Here is a 22,350-nt window from a genome sequence, read left to right as displayed (position 1 = left end):
CTTTGCTTGTCAGAAAGTCACAAAAGGGGATCACGCTGGGACCGTCGTAACTATGAATCAGTTGCCAAGTGTTGGAATTACATGAACGGTGCAATGGTCGGAAGTGTGAAAAATGGTCGTAATTCACTTTTTCCCAGTGCCGTTTAACTTTGGATGGTGACTAAACAAATTGTTGTAAGCTGAGGACTAATTGTATATCTTCATCTTTTTCCTTATTGCACTTTTAACTTTTTCTGTTGAATCTCTTTTTCCGCCGTTTTCACAGTTCTATTTTAGTTTATATTCATTCTTGTTACTGTCCTTAAAAAGTTTCATAAATATTATACAGTTCTTATTCATACCTTTTTGTTATTTTTCCTTGTTTCCTGTTTTAGTTTATATTCATTCTTACCATTAAAATGTTTAATAAAAATATACAGCTATATATTAAAAAAGTGAATGCCGGCTCTTATTCATAAAAACTTTTTCAATTTTTTCCCCCTGTTTCCTCTGTTCTATTTGAGTTTGTATTCATTCTTATAGTTCTTAAAGTGTGTGTGTTAATCTATCATCGATCTTTAATCAGTCTATTTATCGATCTGTGTCTGTCTCTATCATCTCTTTAATCTGTCTATCTTTAACCTATCACCTATCTTTAATCTGTCTGTCTGTCTATCTATCTGTATCACATTTTAAGGATGATAGAATTTAAATTAAATAGAACAGAGGAAACCACACACACACACACACATTTTTTAAAAAGGAACATCCAAGCTAATTACAGAGATCTTAATTCATAAACACTTTTTTCGTTACTTCTCTTTGTTTCCTCTGTTCTATTTTAGTTCACATTTCTTCCTATTATTATCCTCACATTTTTAAAAATAATGTATAAAATTTGTTTATGTGTGTGTGTGTATATGTATGGTATTCAGCTTTGTTTGGGTATTTTCCCACATCATTATGGTTGTGCTTTTAAAGTTGTAGCGACATTTCAGCAGAATCTCATCTGCCTTTCATCAGGCTTCTGTATAGTGTTCATCTGTGAGTCAGACTTTCATAGCCATTTCTGTTTTAAATTTGGTGCTGGCCTACTGCTGTGCCAGAATGGTTTTTTTGCTTCAACTTGATTGGTTGGGAGTCTTGGTCTGTGTTTATTGGTCTTGGAGTTTGCTGTGTTCTGCTTGATTGGTGTTTCTAATATCTTCTGTCTGTTTTGTGGCTTTTTTTTTGTCTTGATTGGCTGGCAACATTGTGTTCCTGTATTGGAGGCTTTTAGTGCAGCTTGGCTCCGAGTAAACGGACGACTATCGTTTATTAGGAAGCTAGGTTTCATGTGGGTGCCTGGTTGGGGTATGTTTGAGCTGGAGGTATCAGGGGGATCTGTTTGTGCCCAGGTGTTTGCTTAGCTTGTGGTGTGGAGATGTATGTATGTATGTATGTATGTATGCATAAAAAAGGAATATCCAGGCCAAACACAGAGTCCTTCTTTCCTGCAAGATTCCAGCCCAGGTCAGCCATGAATTCCTGAGAGAAGAGGCTGAATCTTGAGAGGCGGGTCCCTTGGTCAGTGCTCTGCAGAAGCAACCAGGACGTCTCCTCCAGGTCAGCGGTGACCCCCGGAGCGGGTCAAGAGGAGGAAAGCTGCTGCAGGAGCTGGATGATCTTCTTGGGTGTCTTGGGAGGGCAGGTCTGAGAGCCCTGGAGATACTGCTGGGCGTAGAGACAGAGGTTGCGGGCAAACACCGGTTCCACCTAGAGAGCAGGCAGAAAGGAAGAGAAAGCCATTCCAGATGGGTCTTCCAGCTTCTCCAAAGTGAGAAGGGCTCAGAAGTTGCATCCCACTGTGTTTCCCTGAAAATAAGACCCTGTCTTATATATATATTTTTGCCACCCCAAAAGGTACCAGGTCTTATTTTCAGGAGATGTCGGCCACTGACTAACTTCTCTTGCATGCATCGCCCCCCCGGCCTCCTTTTCTCTCTCCGAGGCCTTCAGGAACTTCTTCTACAGCCGGTAAGGTTTTCCTGAAGGCCTCTGCATCCCATAACGGAGCTCTGGACCGATCCAGAGCTTTGTTCTCAGCTACAGAGGCCTTCAGGGAAGCCTGGCCACCCTTGCCGGCTGCAGAGGAAATGAGCCGGCCAGGCAGGTGTCAGGGGGGTGTTTGAGGCCTGGCTACACCTGTCCAAAGGTAAGTAGTAGGGCAGCTCTACTCCCTCCATCCCCACCCTAGCTTAATTTTTACCTGTGCACCTTGGAGCGTGTGTGTGTATGTGTAAATTAGGGCTTATTTTGGAGACCACAATGGAGCCTGCTATCAGGGCTCCAATAAATCCACTCCCATTCAAATTATAAGTCTCTAGCCACATCTCTCAGAGTTAAAAAAAAATAAATAGGAGTGACCATGTCGGCGTTACCTGGGTGCAGCCGACTCTGAGACACATCATTCATTTCCCCCTTTGACCCTAGTCTTCTCCCATCACCACCCCGGGATGTATATTCTCCAATGGGACACAACCATAGCCAAGAGTCATCAATCATGCTGTCAGATGTGGAAGCCATCTTCCACGCTGCCGCCTAGCCTGAGAAAGTAGGAGTGTGTGCGTGTGATTTCAATCGAGCAGTTCTGAGCAGACAAAATAAAATCCTTTTCTTAGTTCAAGGTTATAAAGCGTGGCACAGCAGAGAAAAAGGATCTTTCGCTGGGGCAGATGGTGACTGGTCCATGGGATGTGATGATGGGGAGAAAAAGGGGATGGATTGTAGTTTGGGACACTGTGGGAAGTCCGGGAAACTTTTAGTTTCGAGATTCCACAGATGTGCCAGGTGCTATTCTAATAAAGGTACTTTTGAGATTATGCTTGTCTTGGGAGTTACCGATGGGAACGGAACGCTGACGTTATTTTGAAACTCTGAGATGAGCATAATCTCAAAAGTACCTTTATCAGAGGTACGTTTGTCAGAGTTGGTAAAAAGTTGGGATGTACATGCAGATAGATTGATTAACCAATCCCATAATGAATTCCCTGACAAACCAAAGGGTCCCCTTGGAGGGGGGAGAGGGGGTTAAGGGCATTAACCCCTGCTTGTGTTCGGTTTATTATCTCTTTTACGAGGTGAACTTCTCAAGGGGGGGGACGCCTGTCAGCTTTGGAATCTATATTCCACATTGCCACGCTCTCCAGTAATAATCTTGCGTGCCAACAGCTTTGGCTGCCTAGCAATTATCTGAAACATTTAAGGAATGCACTGCTTTCCCCCACTCCCTTTCTGCTGGCAACTAAAAAACCCCACAAAGAAGACACCTACCCCATTACAGTTATTAGTGGTTACAGTTGTAAACTGGGCTCACTCACGTGACCGACTCAATTTTACAACCTTTTTTTTGTGATGGTCGTTAAGTGAATCTTTACTGGTCTTTAAGTGAGCCCATTGTTTGCTATGGGGTGATTTTGCTGAAAACCTTAAAGAAATGCTGATTTTTTTTTGGCCAAAATGTTGCAAACCCGTGTCATAAACGCAGATTAGTCATTGCCAAGTGTCCAGAATATGATCATGTGACTGCAGGGGGAGGGGCGGCCATCAGAATTGGGTTGGAAGCCCCTTATGGAGTGGTCCCTGGTTATTTCAAATGGTTGCTAAGCAACTGGTCGCAAATCAAGGACTGCCTACATAGAATCCCTTCCATGAAACGCTTGGTGGCTCCCGAGACTAACTTTGTGACAGCTGTCTTGCCATTGGCCAAGCAGGCACGAACAGTAGCCAATCACTGCTTGAGAAATATGTTCCTTAAAGTCTGCCGGGGCAGCGAGTTGTGCAATAGAGAGAGGGGCCTGGATTTTTTTTTGAGCCTCTCTTTCTCTCCAGCTCTGTACCCAGGAGGATCGGAGATGTAAAAATGGAGCCATGGACATGTGTTAGATGTTTCTTCAACACAACTCATTGGATGGAGTTACCTGAACCCTGAGTGTTCAGGGTTTGGGGATGAACTGGTCACTCCACTGACCCTCTTTGATGTTTGCGCAATTCACAAACCCTCCTTTAAAACCTGGTTAAATCACAAAAGATGATGGTGCAACGGGACCCTTCGTGGTCACCAAAATATTCACCTCTGCCGTGATGAATCTGTGGAGCTTCTGGTTGGGAACGGGTGGAAATTCTTCTCCAAAGCAGAGGTGGATCTGGTACTGCGGAAGCGGCTTTCCATGTCTGAGGAAGCCTCGTAACTCTGAAAGAAACACAAGAGTTTTTTTTTTAAAGATTTTCTTGATCCCAAAACTGAACATTTAATTGTGTCGAGTTGAGAAGTCAAAAAGGCGGATCGTCTTTTGCAAGAAATGGAAAGAAATGAAATTTACATCCTGGGAATTGATGATTAGGATTATATGGGAGCACAGGAGTAGTCTTGGATTGAGGGACGCGGCGGCTCGGTGGCTCAGACGCTGAGCTTGTCGATCAGAAAGATTGGCCGTTCGGCGGTTCGAATCCCTAGTGCCACGTCATGGAGTGAGCTCCCGTTACTTGTCCCAGCCAACCTAACAGTTCGAAAGCACGTAAAAAAATGCAAGTAGAAAAATAGGGACCCCTTTGGTGGGAAGGGAACAGCGTTCTGTGTGCCTTCAACCTTTAGTCATCCCGGCCACATGACCATGGAGACGTCTTCGGACAGTGCTGGCTCTTTGGCTTTGAAACCGAGATGTTCACTGCCCCCGAGAGCCGGCAATGACTAGCACATACGCGCGAGAGGAACCTTTACCTTTATTTACAGAAGTAATATTAATACAGGCCTCTTCAAAACTCCCAATTTCTCTAACCCCCCCCCATCATGCTAGCACTGCCATGAGCATCACAGGTGAGGCACTGTCACCATGAGTGCCACATTGGCACTATCATCGGCGTGACCACCGCAGGCCCCCTACTGTCACCATAAGCACTGCACACACACACTCTCCTCCCGCAAGCACACACCGTCACCGCGAGTGCTGCACGCACACAACCCTCACCCAGACCGTGCATGCTTGTGGTCCCGTACATGCGTGTAAAGACACCGCCCTCTCTCCTTTGTGCCGCCAATCCAGAAACATTGCGAAACTCTAAGGTGGATAAAAATCGATGTTTTTTTTTTTAAAAAAATCAGGTTTTTAAAATTTAAATCAGATTTTTAAAAAAATCTAAATTGGATTTCTTTTTATTTGTATCAAATTTATTTTAATAAAATGCTTTTGGAGTAAAAAATCTTCCTAAAGACAGCTTCCCATTTAAGATACATTCATAATTTAATTTATTCGGCGTGAAATGGAGCTTAGTTACGTAGCGTGCAGCTGTAGAGGCTGCAATATTTACATTTTTGGTAAACTCTTTCAAGGAATCCAAATTCTGGGAGCTAAATAGGAAACCTTCATTTTGTTTGCAAATAATATTATTATTAAAGATTCTAACTACCAGCAAGAATGAGTCTTTGCGTTTATCAGATAACAGATAACAGATAACCAGACTTGGAAGGGACCTTGTAGGTCATCTAGTCCAACCCCTGCCCAAGCAGGAGACTCTACACCATTTCTGACAGCCCAAACTCTTCTTGAAAGTCTCAAGTATAATATCAGATCCATCCTGGAAGCACCTGTTAGCAGGCATCCACTCACCTGCTCCCCACTGTTAGGAATAACAAGGTTACCTAACGTAGTTTGGATAAAATAATATATATAAACTATGATAGTAAGTTTAAGTGTGTGTCACTTTAAACTGCAAAGCATGTAATTTTTGGTGCGGTGTGAAACCACCATAAGAGGGAGCAAGAGAACCTGCCGGATTGCTGACGATTCCTGACGATTGATGGTTTGATGGATTGATGGTTTTCTAACTGCGTGTTCCCTACTGCTGAGTTGCTGAATGCTGGAAGAAGAAAGGAGGTTTGACTTCTTCATATCTCTACTGCGAGGAGATATATTACTGGACTGATATTTGTAAGTTTACTGACCTCTCTTTTTCGACACTGGACTTTGCAACTGTATAATCCCCGGACGGACTGAATTAGTGAATGATATATGGACTTTTTGACTATGCTATAACTCTTATTGGAATAAAACTATTTAACTAGCACAGTGTATCTGTTTTACTGAGTGTAAGCTACAAAAACGTTTATCTCACATATTTTGCCTGCCTGCCTGCCTGCCGTGCAGATTCTGCTAGGGTGTATCCCTAACACCCACCATGTCCCTCACCTTGTGGTGTTCTTGCCACATCACCAGCTGTCTCATTAAAGTGAATGGGACTGTCAGTGAGTCAACAGTGGGTTAGAGAAGGAACCGCTGTGGGACAGATATGACACTTTCTCTTTAAAAATTTCGATTTGAATCAAGTTGGTTTAAATCAAGCCTTTTTACTACCGTGTTTCCCTAAATATAAGACCCAACTGGAAAATAAGCCCTAGCATGATTTTTCAGGATGCTCGTATTATAAGGCCTACCCCACAAATAAGCCCTACTTAAGATCTTCAGCCAGATGGATGCATTTATTTCCCCCCAAAATAAGATCTAACCAGAAAATAAGACCTAATGTGTGTTTTGGATCAAAAATTAATATAAGACCCGGTCTTATTTTCGGAGGAAACATGGTAGTGATTTAAATCATAATTTCAATCAAGATTTCAATCAAGCCTTTTTACTATCGTCTTTCCCTAAAAATAAGACCCAGCTGGAAAATAAGCCCTAGCATGATTTTTCAGGTTGCTCGTATTATAAGGCCTACCCCCCAAAATAAGCCCCGGTTAAGATCTTAAGCCAGATGGACGCATTTAGTACCGTATTCCCCCCCGAAATAAGACCTAACTAGAATATAAGCCCTAATGCGTGTTTTGGATCAAAAATTAATATAAGACCCGGTCTTATTTTCGGGAAAACATGGTAAATCATGATTTAAATCAAGTCGATTTAAATCCACCCCTGGGCAACTCTGTTCCAACCTCCCCAAGCCAAACCCAAAGAGAGCACATCTAGACTCACCCTGGAGGAATTGTTGCGTGTCCAACAGCCAATAGGTTTTCTCCCTCTCCAGTTTGTTGGGCTGGTCCTTGTGGGGTGCCAGTGGCCCCTTCCAGTAAACCCGACTTTGGCACTGCCGTTTCAGGAAGATTCCTTCGGGAGCTACCCAAAGGAGCACGCCACGATTCAAATGGGGGAGCAACCTCTTCAAGACCCAGGTGGCCTTGGGCCCCCAATTTCTGTAGCCTAGGACTTCCGGCGGAGGGAACTGGATTTCTTCGATGCCGCTGGGGCCATACAGGACCTCGTTCTCTTCCATCGCCGTCGAGTAGGTGATCCGGCAGCCTTCTGCAGTGCTTACGGTCATCTCTTTCACGAGCACATCGCAGTAGTAGAGGCGAACGTGAAGGCAGCAATCTGGAATGGGGGGTGAGGGGTGAGGTGAAAGGCCAACGAGAATCAGAAATTGACGTCAGGATGTAGTTGTGGAGTCTACAAAGCCATATGAATTTTTGGGGCTTGAAAGCAAGTGTCAACTCATAAAATATTTCTATGGCTGTGATGGCAAACCTGGGGCACCCACGCCACAGGTGGCACGCAACCCACTTGTATCGGCAGGCGAGCCGTGGGCAAAAGTTACCTCGATGTGCATGCGCGCACCTCACGGCTGATTTTCAGCCTCCCAGAGGCCTGAGGACGGCTTCTGCAGGCTTTTCAGGCCCCAAAATAAGCCTGTTTCATCACTTCCTGTAATACTGGAAAAATTTTGGTGGTCCACAGAGAAATGTCCCCCCCCCCCAAAAGCAATTAATCCAGGCTGTGCTGGAACACAAGACTGTGCTGCCCACATGGCCCGCGGGAACACAAGGCTTGCGTTGCTTGCATTGCGAACACGAGGTAGTGAGGGGAGTGGGGAAACGACAGAGAGGGAGAACTTGCCCCACGCGCCTGGCCTGGCCACTGGGCTGATTCTTTCTGCTTCTTTCTTCTTCTGCTTTTGGCTGCACGCAAGGAAAGCAGCCAAAGTCTTTCTTTCTCTCCCCCCAACTCTGCCAGAAATGAGTCTTTGGGACCCTGCAAGGCCTCCTGCTCCAAGAGGCTGCGCCGGCGCAACAAGCCTCACAAAGACTCATTTCTGGCGAAGTTTGGGGGAGAGAAAGAAAGACTTCCACAGCTTCTGCTGCTTTCCTTGCATGAAGCCAAAAGTCTCTCCCTCCCTCTCTCTCCCTGAGAACGAAACTGGAGACGGTACCTTGCAATCCCAAATAAAGAACGATCGATCAGTCAGAAAACGGGGTGGGGAATTTTCCTGCAGACTTTTGGGGGGATTTTCCCAGGGTCTCTGGTCCGAGGGATTTAAAATGATGAGTTTGGTGGTCCCTGAGGCCCAAAAGGTTGGCGACCCCTGGTCTAGTTCATCCCGGAGAAGGTCAGTCTTTGTAGCTACGAATGGTTGACACTGATCTCAAGCCATTTAATCAATCACTCAGTCAATCAGGGTTTTTATTGTTGCCTTTAGCTAATTATTTGGAAACTTCTTCAACTTGCCACTTCCTTTCTCCGAATGAAGAAGAAAATAAATAAGTTCTTCATAGCAATTGCAATTCCTACTTTTTTGGGTGTTTCTGTGTTTTGTCTTGTTTTTCCTGGTCAAGGATATGGAACAACTTTGTGCCTGTGCCACCCTTGCCAATCACACCTCCTTGTGCCTCCCGTCCTAAAGCTAACTAGCCCTGACCCAACCAAGCCTACGGGGGGGAGGGTCGCAACCCTAAACTCTATAACTACACTCAATTTGCTTTTGCTTGGTAGAGGTCACCTTCAAGAAGTGAGGGGAGCCAAATGTCAACTTGTAAAGCATTCCCTTGCCTGTGCCCGAGCTGCCATAAGCAGGAGTAGTGGAAAACCTGAAGGAGCATAGGGCAATTAAAAACAAAAGTACATTCCACGCTTATCTTACAAAGATTGTAGCCTAGGCACCCTGATGTATGACACACCCAAGGGGGAGGTGGGGAAACAGGGTCAAAGGTGAGTGTAAATTACACGTAGCGGAGTGGGCTTCATCTGGGTTAATGCCAGGAGTGGGATGCTAACCGGTTCTGCCCAGATCTATAGAACCGGTAGCTCTGAAGAGCAGCAGACAACGAACCGGTTCTGTGTTTGCTGCTGTTTGGCCCACCCACCCACCTGGGCTCTTACCTGTCCTTTATTTCCTGCTTTTTCAACCTCCGCTGCTTTGCGCGACACAGCTGAGGTTGAAAAAGCAGGAAAAAAAAGTGGCTTTTCAAATGCTGCGCACCTGTGTGCAATGCTTTTCAGCTATCCCAGCGGCACAGCTTAAGGTTTTTTTACACGCGCGTGCAGGCGTGTAAAACGTAGTCATCGAACCAGAAGTAACACCGGTTGAATCCCACCCCTGGTTAATGTCAACGTGTTGCTCCTAATAAATCTTTTGGATTCCTTTGAAGCTTGGCTCGAGGCTCATTGACTTTATTAGGGCGATCGTCGGAACGCTGACGTTAGCTTTTGCAAGCTTCAGCCGTGGTCAGCGAGGTGGCCGAACGGGATGGGGCGAAGAAATGCTCAAAATCCGTGCCTCTCGTACCTGAATTGATGCTTTTGCCGGGGTCAGGTTGTGAACTGGGACTCACAAAAGCCCGATTTGGATGCTGGCGGAGCTGTGAGGGAGCCCAAGTGTGAAAAAACCCTTTCGCCTGACACCCTGTGGAGCAGAGGACAACAAACGTTAGGAGTTGCTTGTGAATGATGTACTTATTGCATTTATCCCATTCTGATGGATTTGTAGAAAATGGCGAACTAATTCCAGGAGCAGATTTTCCTGCCGGCTTCCCCAGCAAGTCATTGGGGAAGCCAGTAGGATATTTTTAGGATCCGAGCTTCGTTTCACCAGATCGACACAGGAATTTCCTTCTGCCTCCTCCTATCTAAGTCACTCTTTTGGCTCCATCTGCCTAATGACCACCCAGTTGCATAATGACTTGTTATGACTCCCCTTCAAAATTCCAACGAACAAAACAGAAAGCAGCCGTTTCACAATTAAATCAAACGGAAAGAAGTCTTACAAGATAACGGCTGGCAGAAACCTCAATCCACAGCATAAATCTTTACTCTGTCTGGCAAACCAATCCTGGCAATAAATCTCCAGTCTCAGAGCTTCTTGCTGTAATGTCCTCACTCAAATAAGTCACTTTGTTCCTGGCAAATTGTACCAGCCCAGCTGTGTCCTTTTATACTCATTGAGGCAACGTGCTCATTTACTGACTCGCTCTCCTCCTTCGCTCCAGCTGAGTTTGCCTTCTCAACCGTCTTCTGTTCCTTACATTTAACCACAAATTTTCCAAGTTCTCATCTCCACTAGAAGACTCTCTCAAAACTTCCCTGTCAGCCATTCCCGGCTGTTGATCAGATAAGGAACCAGAGGAGGTCAAAGGTCCTGACAATTCTAATACATCAGGTCTGTCGTCCTTTGTCACGTCCATCTCCTCATCCTGGTTACCAGTCCAATCACTGAGCCATGCCGGCTCATATTTTTCTGCCATGTCCTCCTCACTTGAACTCATATCAGTCACAGGAGCTGAATCCAAGACCGGAGCCACAACAATGACTGGTCGTTTAGCAGTCACATGGGCATCTCATTTAACAACTACTTCACTTAACAACTGAAATTCAGTTCCCAATAAGTCAAGGATTACCTCTATTGTAAATTGCTAGAAAGCAACTGTGATCCTGGAATACCTACTTTATTGGTGCCTTGTTGTTTTTGTTGTTCCACTCCATTATAGCATACAAATCCACCCCAGAGCAGACCTCACTAACCATACAATGCTGTTATTTTTTATGTATTGGAATTCGTCCTTTATCATAACAGCCATGTTGTTAAAGTGCTGTAAAGGTAAAAGGTAAAGGTTCCCCTCACACATATGTGTTGTGACTCCGGGATTGGAATCTGCTCCGTTGGCAGATGTGAGTTCGAATGAAGAGGACCTGGCAGTGGAATTTGAACCTGCATTGCTGAGTGACTTGGATGTTAGCCAGGATGAGGAAATGGATTTAACTAGGAGAGACGAACCTGATTTAGTAGAGTTGTCAGGACCTCCGACCTCCTCCAATTCTTCCCCTCTGGCTGAGCTAACCAGGAAAACAGGCGAGAGTTTTCCAGCGAAGAAGAGAACTTTGAGAGATCCTGGCTTGATGTGAGAAATAGATGGAGATTGAGACGTCAATCTCAATTGGGAAGGAGGCGTCGAGCCAGTGATTAATTAAGGAGATTAACACGCCCCATAGAGGATAAAAGGAAACAGCTTCGCTGGTGAAATTCACCAGAAGCAAAGTGATTAATGGGAGGGAAAATACGAAGAGAACTCCTTGAGGTATTGAGAATTTATAGCCACGTTAGGATTGCCGGACAGAGTTCGGATTTACTGCTGAGGACTGAAAATAACTCAGCAGTTCTCTTGTGGGGAGGTTGTTTTTTGGTTTGTGATATTTCTGGAACTGCTGTATTTCGTTTTGCTCACCTTTAATTAAAGGGGAGACATAACACATATGTGCTCATTGTTTCTGGCTCTACGGGGCAGTGCTCATCTCCGTTACAAAGCTGAAGAGCTGGTGCTGTCTGAAGACGTCTCCGTGGTCCTGTGGCCGGCAAGACTAAATGCCAAAGGTGCACAGAATGCTGTTACCTTCCCATAAAGGGGTCCCTATTTTTCTACTTGCATTTTTTTTTACATGCTTTTGAACTGCTAGGTTGGCAGAAGCTGGGACAAGTAACGGGAGCTCCCTCCGTGATGCGGCGCTAGGGATTCGAACCGCCGAACCGCCGACCTTTCTGATCGACAAGCTCAGCTTCTTAGCCACTGAGCCGCTGCATCCCTCTAAAGTGCTGTATTGCAGGTTAACCCTGCCCACTGCCAGCAGTTCGATCCAGACTGGCTCAAGGTCGATCAGCCTTCCATCCTGCCGTGATCAGTAAAACGAGGACCCAGATTGTTGGGGGGTAAGAGGTCGACTCTGTAAACCAGGGGTCGCCAACCTTTTGGACCCCAGGGACCACCAAACTCATCGTTTTAAGTCCCGCGGACCAGAGACCCTGGGAAAACCCCCCCAAAAGTTGGCAGGAAAATTCCCCACCCTGTTTTCCTACTGATCGATTGTTCTTTATTTGGGATTGCGGGATACCATCTCCAGCTCCGTTCTCAGGGGGAGAGAGAGAGAGAGAAAGAGAGACTGTTGGCTTCATGCAAGGAAAGCAGCAGAAGCCGCAGAAGTCTTTCTTTCTCTCCCCCAAACTCTGCCAGAAATGAGTCTTTGCCGGCGCAGCCTCTTGGAGCAGGAGGCCTTGCAGGGTCCCCAAGACTCATTTCTGGCGGAGTTTGGGGGGAGAGAAAGAAAGACTTTGGCTGCTTTCCTTGCGTGCAGCCAAAAGGAGAAGAAGAAAGAAGCGGAAAGAAGCAACCCGGTGGCCAGGCCAGGCGCGTGGGGCGAGTGGATCAAATTCCCCCTCCGCCCTTTCCCCCTTCCCCTCACTCCCTCGTGCTGTTCGCAATGCAAGCGACGCAAGCCTTGTGTTCCCAGGACCATGTGGGCGTCACAGCCTTGCGTTCCCGCGCAGCCTGGATTAATTGCTTTGGGGGCAACCTTTCTCTGCGGACCACCGAAATTTTCTCACGGACCACCAGTGGTCCCTGGCCCACTGGTTGGCAGCCACTGCTGTAAACCGCTTAGAGAGGGTTGTAAAAGCACTGTGAAGTGTTATGTAAGTCTAAGCGCTATGGCTATTTTTGCAAGTAACTCCAGGCAGCGCACAGATCGTTATCCTGCCCTCACAATGTCTCTCCATACCTTTTTCAATTGGGGGCGCAGAGGAGGCCTCCGTTTCCACCTCACCTTGTAGGTCTGCGCTGCCAACCTTCTGGGGAAGTGGGCCAACCCCTGGTTCGTCATCTTGCCTTTTTCCATCAGGCTCTGAAGAGGGTTTGGCCTGGAAAGAAAGGGAATAAAAGTGGTTGAAATTGGGAAGAAGGCATCTCAATGCACATTCTGGAATTTTGTAATGGAGAGGGTCCAGCTGTTTTCCAAGGCACCTGAAGGCCAGACAAAGAAAAATGGATGGAAACTGAGCAAGGAGAGATTCAACCTGGAAATAAGGAGGAATTTCTTGACATTGAGAACCATCAACCCATGGAACAGAAGTTGCCCTCAGAAGTTGTGGGAGCTTCATCCCTTGAGACTTTCAAGAAGAGATTGGATTGCCATCTGTCAGAAATGGTGTAGGGTCTCCTGCTTGGGCAGGGGGTTGGACTAGATGACCTACAAGGTCCCTCCCAACTCTGTTAATCTATTAAATCTAGGCTAAAACTTTCAAAACAAAAACCTGTATAAACATCTGTCAGGAATGGTGTGGGGTCTCCTGAGTGGGCAGTGGGTTGCAATACTATAAATGATAATAATAATAACAACACGATACTAATAATAATATCACCAAGTACTTTTAAGTACATTTCTTTTTATATTAGCTTATTTACATTTTTAGTAATTATAATGATTATAATTATAAACCATCTCTATTTTAGATACATTCATCATCTTTCTTCCTCTAATATTCTATTCTGTTCTGTTCTACTCTACTCTATTCTGAATTCTATTCCGAATTCTATTCTATACTATGCTATGACCAGCGAAATACTGTGGACATAATATACTTAGATTTCAGCAAGGCATTCGACAAAGTAGACCACAACCTTCTTCTTGGTAAGCTAGAAAAAAGTGGGATAGACAGCACCACCACTAGATGGACTCACAACTGACTGACAAACCGTACTCAAGGAGTAGTCCTTAATGGGTCTAAGTCTCCATGGAGGGAAGGAAGCAGTGGGGTGCCACAAGGTTCCGTCTTAGACCCAGGACTCTTCAATATCTTCATTCACGACTTAGATGAGGGAATAGGAGGGGAACTGACCAAATTTGCAGATGACACTAAGCTGGCAGGAATAGCTAACACCCAAGAATATTGGCTCAAGATCCATATGGCTCTTGACAGACTAGAACACTGGGCCATATCTAACAAAATGAAATTCAATGTAGAGAAAAGTAAAGTCCTACACTTAGGCAAGAAAACCCCAAAGGATACATATAGACTGGGTGAAACCAGGCTCAGTAGCAGGAACTGGGAGAGGAACCTCAGAGTCTTAGTGGACAACCAGCTAAATAGGAGCCAGCAGTGTGCAGCAGCAGCCAAAAAAGCTAATGCAATCTTAAATTGCATTAACAGAGGGATACACAATTGAGATCAAGTGAGGTACTACTATCACTCTATAAAGCCTTAGTAAGGCTACACCTAGAGTACTGCATCCAGTTTTGGTCCCCACGCTATAAAAAAAGTTGTTGAGACTCTAGAAAAAGTACAGAGAAGAGCAACCAGGATGATGAGGGGACTGGAGGCTAAAACATATGAAGAACAGTTGCAGGAACTGGGCCTGGCTAGTCTGGTGAAGAGAAGGACCAGGGGAGACAGGAGAGCAGCCTTCCAATATTTGAGGGGCTGCCCCAGAGAGGAGGAAGGGGGTCAAGCTATTCTCCAAGGCACCCTTGAAGGCCAGACAAGGAATAATGGATGGAAACTGAACAAGGAGAGATTCAACCTGGAAATAAGGAGAAACTTTCTGACGGTGAGAACAATCAACCTATGGAACAGAAGTTGCCCTCGGAAGTTGTGGGAGCACCATCACTTGAGACTTTCAAGAAGAGATTGGACTGCCATTAGTCAGAAATGATGTAGGGTCTCCTGCTTTGGTGGGGGAGGGGTTGGACTAGATCAACAGCTGCCAACCGGTGGGCCGCAGCCCACTGGTGGGCCGTGAGAAAATTTTGGTGGGCTTCAGAGAAATCTCACCCCCAGAGCACCTCACAAAGCAATCAATCCAGGCTGTGCAGAAACACAAGGCTGCGCCGCCCACATGGCCCCCGGGAACCCTCCCCGCCCACTCATTCCTTACCGGGTAAACTTGCTAGCTAAATTGCTATTTTTCCTTTTTTCCGACCATCATCTGTTCTGCTGTGCCGGGAGATTTAGATTAGCTAGGAAGCAGGAAATGGTTGGATTTCTTGCTTTCTAGCTAGTCTTTAGATCTTCGGCTCTGCTTTTAAGCAGAGCCGAACCTCCCTTAGGACTGAAGGTTTGCCTGCAAGCAAATTCAGTGCAGACTCACGGCAGGCAAAGAGAGAGAGAGAGAGAGGAAGAAGGTGTGAGAGAGAGAGAAAGAGACAGAAGGAGAAAGAGAGAAAGAGAAAGAGAGACAGAGGGAGGTCCCTGAGGTCCAAAAGGTTGGCGACCCCAGGACTAGATGACCTCCAAGGCCCCTTCCAACTATCTGTTAACTGTTATCTATTATCTGTTGTGCTGTGCTTTGCTTTGCTATGTCATTCTATTATTTCCATTCCTATTATGTTATCTCCTATTCTGATATTTATCTTCTCTTCTCTCCTCATTCAAACCTGCGGTCCTTGGAATACAACTGCATTCATTTCTCTGGCCGGCTGTCCTTGAGGTCTTGTCTCCAGCGGCCGCAAAGCAGTTTGAAGTCCCCACCCTCCCTTACTTCCTCCCAAACAGCTCCCCTCCCCACTCCACCTGCAAGGCCAGGGCAGGCTGACACTGGAGCAAGGCCGGCAGCGGGAGCCAAGTGCCAGATCTTCTGACAAAGCCTTTTGTTCTGCCTGTTGCCTTGAAAAGAGAGACAGTCTGGGAAGATTCTTGTAAATATGCAAGCAGCAATAAAGAAGCGGTTCTGGGGTTGTTTGTTTTTTTTGAAGCTGCTATTTTCGTCTTTAGGGAAGCTGACTTGCCAAAGAAAGAATCCAGAACAGAAACTTCCCGTTGGAGGCCGAAACAGAGGATGGCTCTGTGGTTAGGATACAAAAGTGACCCCCCCCTTGCCCCTCCCCTCCCCGGTTCTAAAAGAACGGCTGCTATTTGTGTTTTAATGCCATGCAATGAAAACTGGTGAGATTTTAACTGTGGTACTCGTGGTGGAAATTGTGTTCATTTTAAGAGCGATTCGATTTACATAATAATTAATTAAATTGAAGAAAATAAAGGTAAATTCACCACCCAGAGTCAATTGTTGGGATGGACACCAATTCAAATGAGGGGGAGGAGGAGGGAAGGGAGGAGGGAGGGGGAGAGAGAGAACGAGAGAGAAGCGAGGGAAGGAGAAAAAAAAGGAGGAAGGAAGGAATAAAGGAAGAAGGGAGGGAGAGAGGAGGGAAGAAGGAAAGGAGGGAGGGAGGGAGGGAAAGGGGAAAGACAGGGGGGAGGGAGGGAGGAAGAGAGAGAGAGAGAGAGAGAAGCGAGGGAAGGAGAAAAAAAAGGAGGAAGGAAGGAATAAAGGAAGAAGGGAGGGAGAGAGGAGAGAAGGAGGAAAGGAGGGAGGGAGGGAGGGAAAGGGGAAAGACAGAGGGGAGGGAGGGAGGAGGAGAGAGAGAGAGAAGCAAGGAGGGAGGAGAAAAAAAGGAGGAAGGGAGGGAGGGAGGAAAGAGGAGGGCAGGGGAGGGGAGGGAGGAAGGAAGGAATAAAAGGAAGAAGAGAGGGAGAGAGAGGAGGGAAGAAGGAAAGGAGGGAGGAAGGAAGGGAAAGGGGGGAAGACAGAGGGGGGAGGGAGGGAGGAAGAGAGAGAGAGAAGCAAGGAGGGAAGGAGAAAAAAGGAAGGAAGAAGGGAGGGAGGGAGAGAAAGAGGAAGGCAGGGAGAGAGGAAGGAAGGAAGGAAGGAATAAAAGAAGAGAGGGAGAGAGGAGGGAAGAAGGAAAGGAGGGAGGGAGGAAGGGAAAGTGGGGAAGACAGAGGGGAGGGAGGGAGGAAGAGAGAGAGAGAAGCAAGGAGGGAAGGAGAGAAAAAAGGAGGAAGGAAGGAAGGGAGGGAAAGAGGAGGGCTGGGAGAGAGGGAGGGAGGAAGGAAGGAATAAAGGAAGAAGGGAGGGAGACAGGAGAGAAGAAGGAAAGGAGGGAGGAAGGGAAAGGGGGGAAGACAGAGGGGAGGGAGGGAGGAAGAGAGAGAGAGAAGCAAGGAGGGAAGGAGAGAAAAAAGGAGGAAGGAAGGAAGGGAGGGAAAGAGGAGGGCAGGGAGGGAGGGAGGGAGGAAGGAAGGAATAAAGGAAGAAGGGAGGGAGACAGGAGGGAAAAAGGAAAGGAGGGAGGAAGGAAGGGAAAGGGGGAAGACAGGGGAGGGAGGGAGGAAGAGAGAAAGAGAGAGAAACAAGGAGGGAAGGAGAGAAAAAGGCGGAAGGAAGGGAGGGAGGGAAAGAGGAGGGCAGGGAGGGAGGGAGGAAGGAATAAAGGAAGAAGGGAGGAAGAGAGGAGGGAAGAAGGAAAGGAGAGAGGAAGGAAGGGAAAGGGGGAAGACAGAGGGGAGGGAGGGAGGAAGAGAGAGAGAGAAGCAAGGAGGGAAGGAGAAAAAAAGGAGGAAGGAAGGAAGGGAGGGAAAGAGGAGGGCAGGGAGGGAGGAAGGAAGGAATAAAGGAAGAAGGGAAGGAGAGAGGAGGGAAGAAGGAAAGGGGGAGGGAGGGAAAGGGAGGAAGACAGAGGGGAGGGAGGAAGGGAGGGAGGGGTGAAGGGATAGAGGGAGGGAAAGAGGGAGGGAGGGAAGGAAGGAGGAAAGGAAGCAAGCAAGGAAGGAAATATATAGGTGGGTTTTCCAAGCAGAATATTCTTTGAAATCTATATAATGATACATTTAAAACAAGGGGTTACATGTTTATTCATTAATTCCAGAGTCAAAATGTCACCCAAGTGATAACCGTTTCCTACCTGCCGACTGGGGAATTCTGGGAGTTGAACTCCACACACCTTCAAGGCGCCAAGTTTGAGTGAGAAAAAACTCCACATTTAAGGCATAACTCCCCTCAATGCTTCTTGGCCCAACAAAAGTTCTAATGCAAGAAAATGCAAATATTCCTCCCTCCGTACCACAGTCCCCGGCTGCTTGGGTTTGATTTATTTATTTATTTTTAACCTGCCATGCAGGTGAGCAGAGATCTCTTTGGAGTACGGATCTCTTCAGGTGAGGTTTGCAGGACCTGAAGAGCCCCCCCCCAACCCAGGTGCTTTACCTTGTCCGAGAAGCGATGGGGGGCAGCCATTTCCGATACTGGTTCCAAGGGACTTTTCAGCTGCAGAGGTGAATCTGTTCCGCTTCCCTTCTCTGGAAACGACAACAGCAAAGACACACAAAGATTCACAAAAGATTGTGTGGTAGATTCACACAATCCCGCCCCCCCCTCAGACAGGGGCGGGCTTCCAAACAATTTAGCAACCAGTTCGCTGCCTGATTGCTGGGTAGGTGTGGCCATGGCCTAGTCAGACTCTTGCACCACAATGTGTGTGTGTGTGTGGACATTTTCACCCTCCCTGAGCTCCGGAGGCTCAAAATGGGACCATTTCTAGCCTTCGGGAGCCTCCGGGAGTCCCGTTTTTCGCTCTCCTTCAGCCTCGTCCACGCCCCGCGCTTACCTGCATCCAAAACGGGCCACATGGGGACTCTTGAGGAGAGGAGGAGTCAGTCAGGGAGATGGGATTTGGCGGTTTGCTGAACTGGCCATAAACTGAACAACCGGTTCGTTTGAACCAGTCTGAACCGGTTGCAGTCCTGGCCCCAGACCCCACTAACACCACAACCTGGACCGAACTAGGTTTTAACCTTTTGTGAATCGAAGGATTGGGGGAGTGGAACAGCCATGCCTGTTGCATTCTGGGTGAGCAGGTGAGTCGCCCACAAGATAACATCACCGCGGTTGCGTCCACCCAGCCATTCTTGAACCCGGGCGCTGTCCAACAACATGAAATTCAACGGGGAAACAAGTCAGGGTCTAGACCAGGGGTGTCCAACCTTGGCCACTTTAAGACTTGTGGACTTCAACTCCCAGAATTCCTCAGCCAGCTTTGCTGAGGATTGGACTGCCATTTGTTAGAAATGGTGCAGGGTCTCCCGCCTGGGTGGGTGGGGGGTTGGACTAGATGACCTCCAAGGTCCCTTCCAACTCTGATATATCTGTAATCTATATCAATCATCCCTTGAGACTTTCAAGAAGAGACTGGACTGTCTTCTGTCAGAAATGGCGTAGGGTCTCCCCCTTGGGTGGGTGGGGGTTGGACTAGATGACCTCCAAGGTCCCTTCCAACTCTGATATATCTGTAATCTATATCAATCATCACTTGAGACTTTCAAGAAGAGACTGGACTGTCTTCTGTCAGAAATGGTGCCGGGTCTCCCCTTGGGTGGGTGGGGGTTGGACTAGATGACCTCCAAGGTCCCTCCCAACTCTGATATACCTGTAATCTATATCAATCATCCCTTGAGACTTTCAAGAAGAGACTGGACTGTCTTCTGTCAGAAATGGCGCAGGGTCTCCCACTTGGGTGGGTGGGGGTTGGACTAGATGACCTCCAAGGTCCCTTCCAACTCTGATTATCTGACTTGGCAGGTGGCCTGGATGCAGAATTGACCCGGCAGATTTCAGAATCGGCGAGGGAGAGGATCGAAGCCCCCTCCCCCCCCAGAGGTCCCGAGCCCCAGCTGGGGAGGGAGGGACAGACTCCCTTTCCAATCCCCCCTCCCCCCGCCCGTCCTCCCCCCGTTTTTCCTGTGTCCTACCTGTGTCTTGGGCCGACTCGGGACAGACCACCTGGTAGACTTTGTAGGGCTCCCAGCTCTCCAAGCGGCTTTTCTCGGGCACTTCTTTGAAATCGGGGCTTTTGTTGAGGGCGCAGCGGAGACGCGTCTTCCAGGCGGTGGGGTCAGCATGATCCAGCCCTTCCCGGTACTTGCCCTTGTAGACTGCCCAGGCCTGTGGGGGGAGGAAGAGAGGAATGGAGGAAAGAGGGCGGGGGGCGTCAGAAAGGCCAAAGACCCCCACCAAAAGCCCCCCCCACCCGCTGCAAATTCTCTCTGTGCTCAGCCAGCCCGGGAAGGGCGCCCCCTGGATACCGTGTGTGTGTGTGTGTGTGTGTGTGTGTGTGTGTGTTTAAGCAGGGAGGGGGCCATCAGGAAGCCCAAAGACCCCGCCAAGACCCCGACCTTTGCAATTGCCTCCCTCCCCAGCCAGCCTGGGAAGGGCGCCCCTGGATACCCGAGGGGGTGGGGGTGTTTAACTGGGGAGGGGGCCATCAGGAAGCCCAAAGACCCCCACCAAGACCCCCACCCGCTGCAACTTCTCTCTGTGCACAGCCAGCCCGTGAAGGGCGCCCCCTGGCTACCTGGGGGTGTTTAAGCTGGGGAGGGGGCCATCAGGAAGCCCAAAGACCCCCGCCAAGACCCCCGACCCTTTGCAATTGCCTCCCTCCCCAGCCAGCCCGGGAAGGGCGCCCCCTGGATACCCGAGGGGGTGGGTTTAAGCGGGGAGGGGGCCATCAGGAAGCCTGAGACCCCCACCAAGACCCCCCCACCCGCTTCAATTCTCTCTGTGCCCTGCCAGCCCGGGAAGGGCGCCCCTGGCTACCTGGGGGTGTTTAACTGGGGAAGGGCTATCAGGAAGCCCAAAGACCCCCGCCAAGACCCTCGACCCTTTGCAATGCCTCCATCCCCAGCCAGCCTGGGAAGGGCGCCCCTTGGATGGGGGGGTGTTTAACTGGGGAGGGGGCCATCAGGAAGCCCAAAACCCCCACCAAGACCCCCCACCCGCTGCAACTTCTCTCTGTGCACAGCCAGCCCGGGAAGGGCGCCCCCTGGATACCCGGGGGTGTTTGTGCGGGGAGGGGCCATCAGGAAGCCCAAAGACCCTGCCAAGACCCCGAACCTTTGCAACTGCCTCCATCCCCAGCCAGCCCGGGAAGGGCGCCCTTGGATACCGAGGGGGTGGGGTTTAAGCGGGGAGGGGGCTATCAGGAAGCCTGAGACCCCACCAAGACCCCCCACCCGCTTCAATTTCTCTCTGTGCCCTGCCAGCCCGGAAGGGCGCCCCTGGCTACCTGGGGGGTGTTTAACTGGGGAGGGGGCCATCAGGAAGCCCAAAGACGTCTGCCAAGACCCCCACCCGCTGCAACTTTTCTCTGTGCACAGCCAGCCCGGGAAGGGCGCCCCCTGGATACCTGGGGGGTGTTTAACTGGGGAGGGGCCATCAGGAAGCCCAAAGACCCCCGCCAAGACCCCCGACCCTTTGCAATTGCCTCCCTCCCCAGCCAACCCAGGAAGGGCACCCCTGGATACCCGGGGGTTGTTTAATCCGGGGAGGGGGCCCTTCAGGAAGCGCAAAGCCCCTCCACCCGCTGCCACTTCTCTCTCCCTGCCCAGCCAGCCCCTCCCCATCGGATACCCGGGTGTGTGTGTGTGTGAGAGAGCCAGGAAAGTGGGGGGGGGTCGTGTTTCCCCGCCTCACCTTGAAGAGCGCCGCGTCCTCCCGCGCGCGGTAGTCCTGCTTAGCGGCGTGTTTCCAAGGGATGCGGAAGAGCGTTTTGCGCCCGTCTTCCCAGCGCAGTCCCGGATAGCGGCCGCTCTCCACCTGGGTCAGCAGCCACTCCTTCAGCCGCATGGGCTGCGGCGCCTCCTCCTCGGCCATGCGGCGCCCTTGCCTCCCCTTCCCCGGGACGGGACGGGGACGGGACGGGACCCCGGAGCGGTGAGCCTCGGTCGGTTGGAAAGCGAGGAGTAAAAAGGCCACCCGCCGCGCGGAAAGCGAAAGGCGAGCGGCTAAACTTTCGCTTTCGCTTTCTCTTTCTCTCTGGCTTCCCTTTTCGGCAAGGGCGGCCTGAAGGAGACAGAGAGAAAGAAACAGAGAGAGAGAGAGATCCTGAAGGTCTTCTAGTCCACCCCGCAACCCCGCCTGCTCCAGGGGGGGGGAGGAGAACACCGGCGAATCTTTCCCACGTTCTTTCAAAGCCTCCCGGGATGGAAACCCCGGCGACCTCCGAAGGCGAGCATAGGACGCGCGGGTTAGTTTTTCCGACGGTCAGGAAAGTTTCTGACTTGCAGGTGCTTTCTGGAGAATAAGTGGACTCCCCCCACCCCCTCTTCTTTGTGGGAAGCCCCTCCAATATTGGGACGTTGCTACCACGTCTCCCCTACTTCTCTCTCTACGCTGCGGTTACTACGAATCTTTGATCATCCGTTTCCCCTCCCACTTGGGACTGTAGGACTGTAACTTTGCCGCTCGTATCCTGACGATTTTTATGGGCTGGTTCCTACTTTGATTTGATGGCTTATTGTACCCTGTGACTATCATTAAGTGTCGGACCTGATAATTCTTGACGGATGTCTCTTTTCTTCTATGCACACTGAGAGCATATGCACCAAGACAAATTCCTTGTGTGTCCAATCACACTTGGCCAATAAAGAATTCTAGACTAGATCTCTCCCTCCCCCCACCGTTTTCTCTGTTTTCTC

At 48.9% G+C, this 22,350-nt stretch overlaps 1 protein-coding gene across 2 annotated transcripts; it reads right to left on the bottom strand.

Annotated features, from left to right (window-relative positions):
• Positions 1–480: 480 nt before the first annotated feature.
• LOC113451657 (interferon regulatory factor 4-like) lies at positions 481–21,673 on the bottom strand. 2 transcript variants are annotated; one of them, XM_087928787.1, is made up of 8 exons: positions 21,347–21,673; positions 19,627–19,819; positions 18,086–18,177; positions 12,825–12,963; positions 9,568–9,684; positions 6,984–7,379; positions 4,092–4,210; positions 481–1,734 (listed from the first exon to the last, which is right to left on the bottom strand). In XM_087928787.1, exons 1-8 carry the CDS (start codon positions 21,524–21,526, stop codon positions 1,609–1,611), a joined length of 1,362 nt encoding a protein of 453 aa, XP_087784913.1. In that variant the 5' UTR covers positions 21,527–21,673; the 3' UTR covers positions 481–1,608. The 2 variants fall into 2 exon arrangements, with proteins under 2 accessions (XP_087784913.1, XP_087784914.1); XM_087928788.1 differs by having other exon boundaries at positions 12,870–12,963.
• Between the last annotated feature and the right edge of the window lie 677 nt (positions 21,674–22,350).

The sequence above is a fragment of the Pseudonaja textilis genome, chromosome 3 (assembly GCF_049901715.1).
Source record: "Pseudonaja textilis isolate UNSWEBS1 chromosome 3, rPseTex1.2, whole genome shotgun sequence".
Lineage (NCBI taxonomy): Eukaryota > Metazoa > Chordata > Lepidosauria > Squamata > Elapidae > Pseudonaja > Pseudonaja textilis.
The sequence above is the reverse complement of the archived record's forward strand: the minus strand, read 5'-3'. Positions and strand labels throughout refer to the sequence as shown.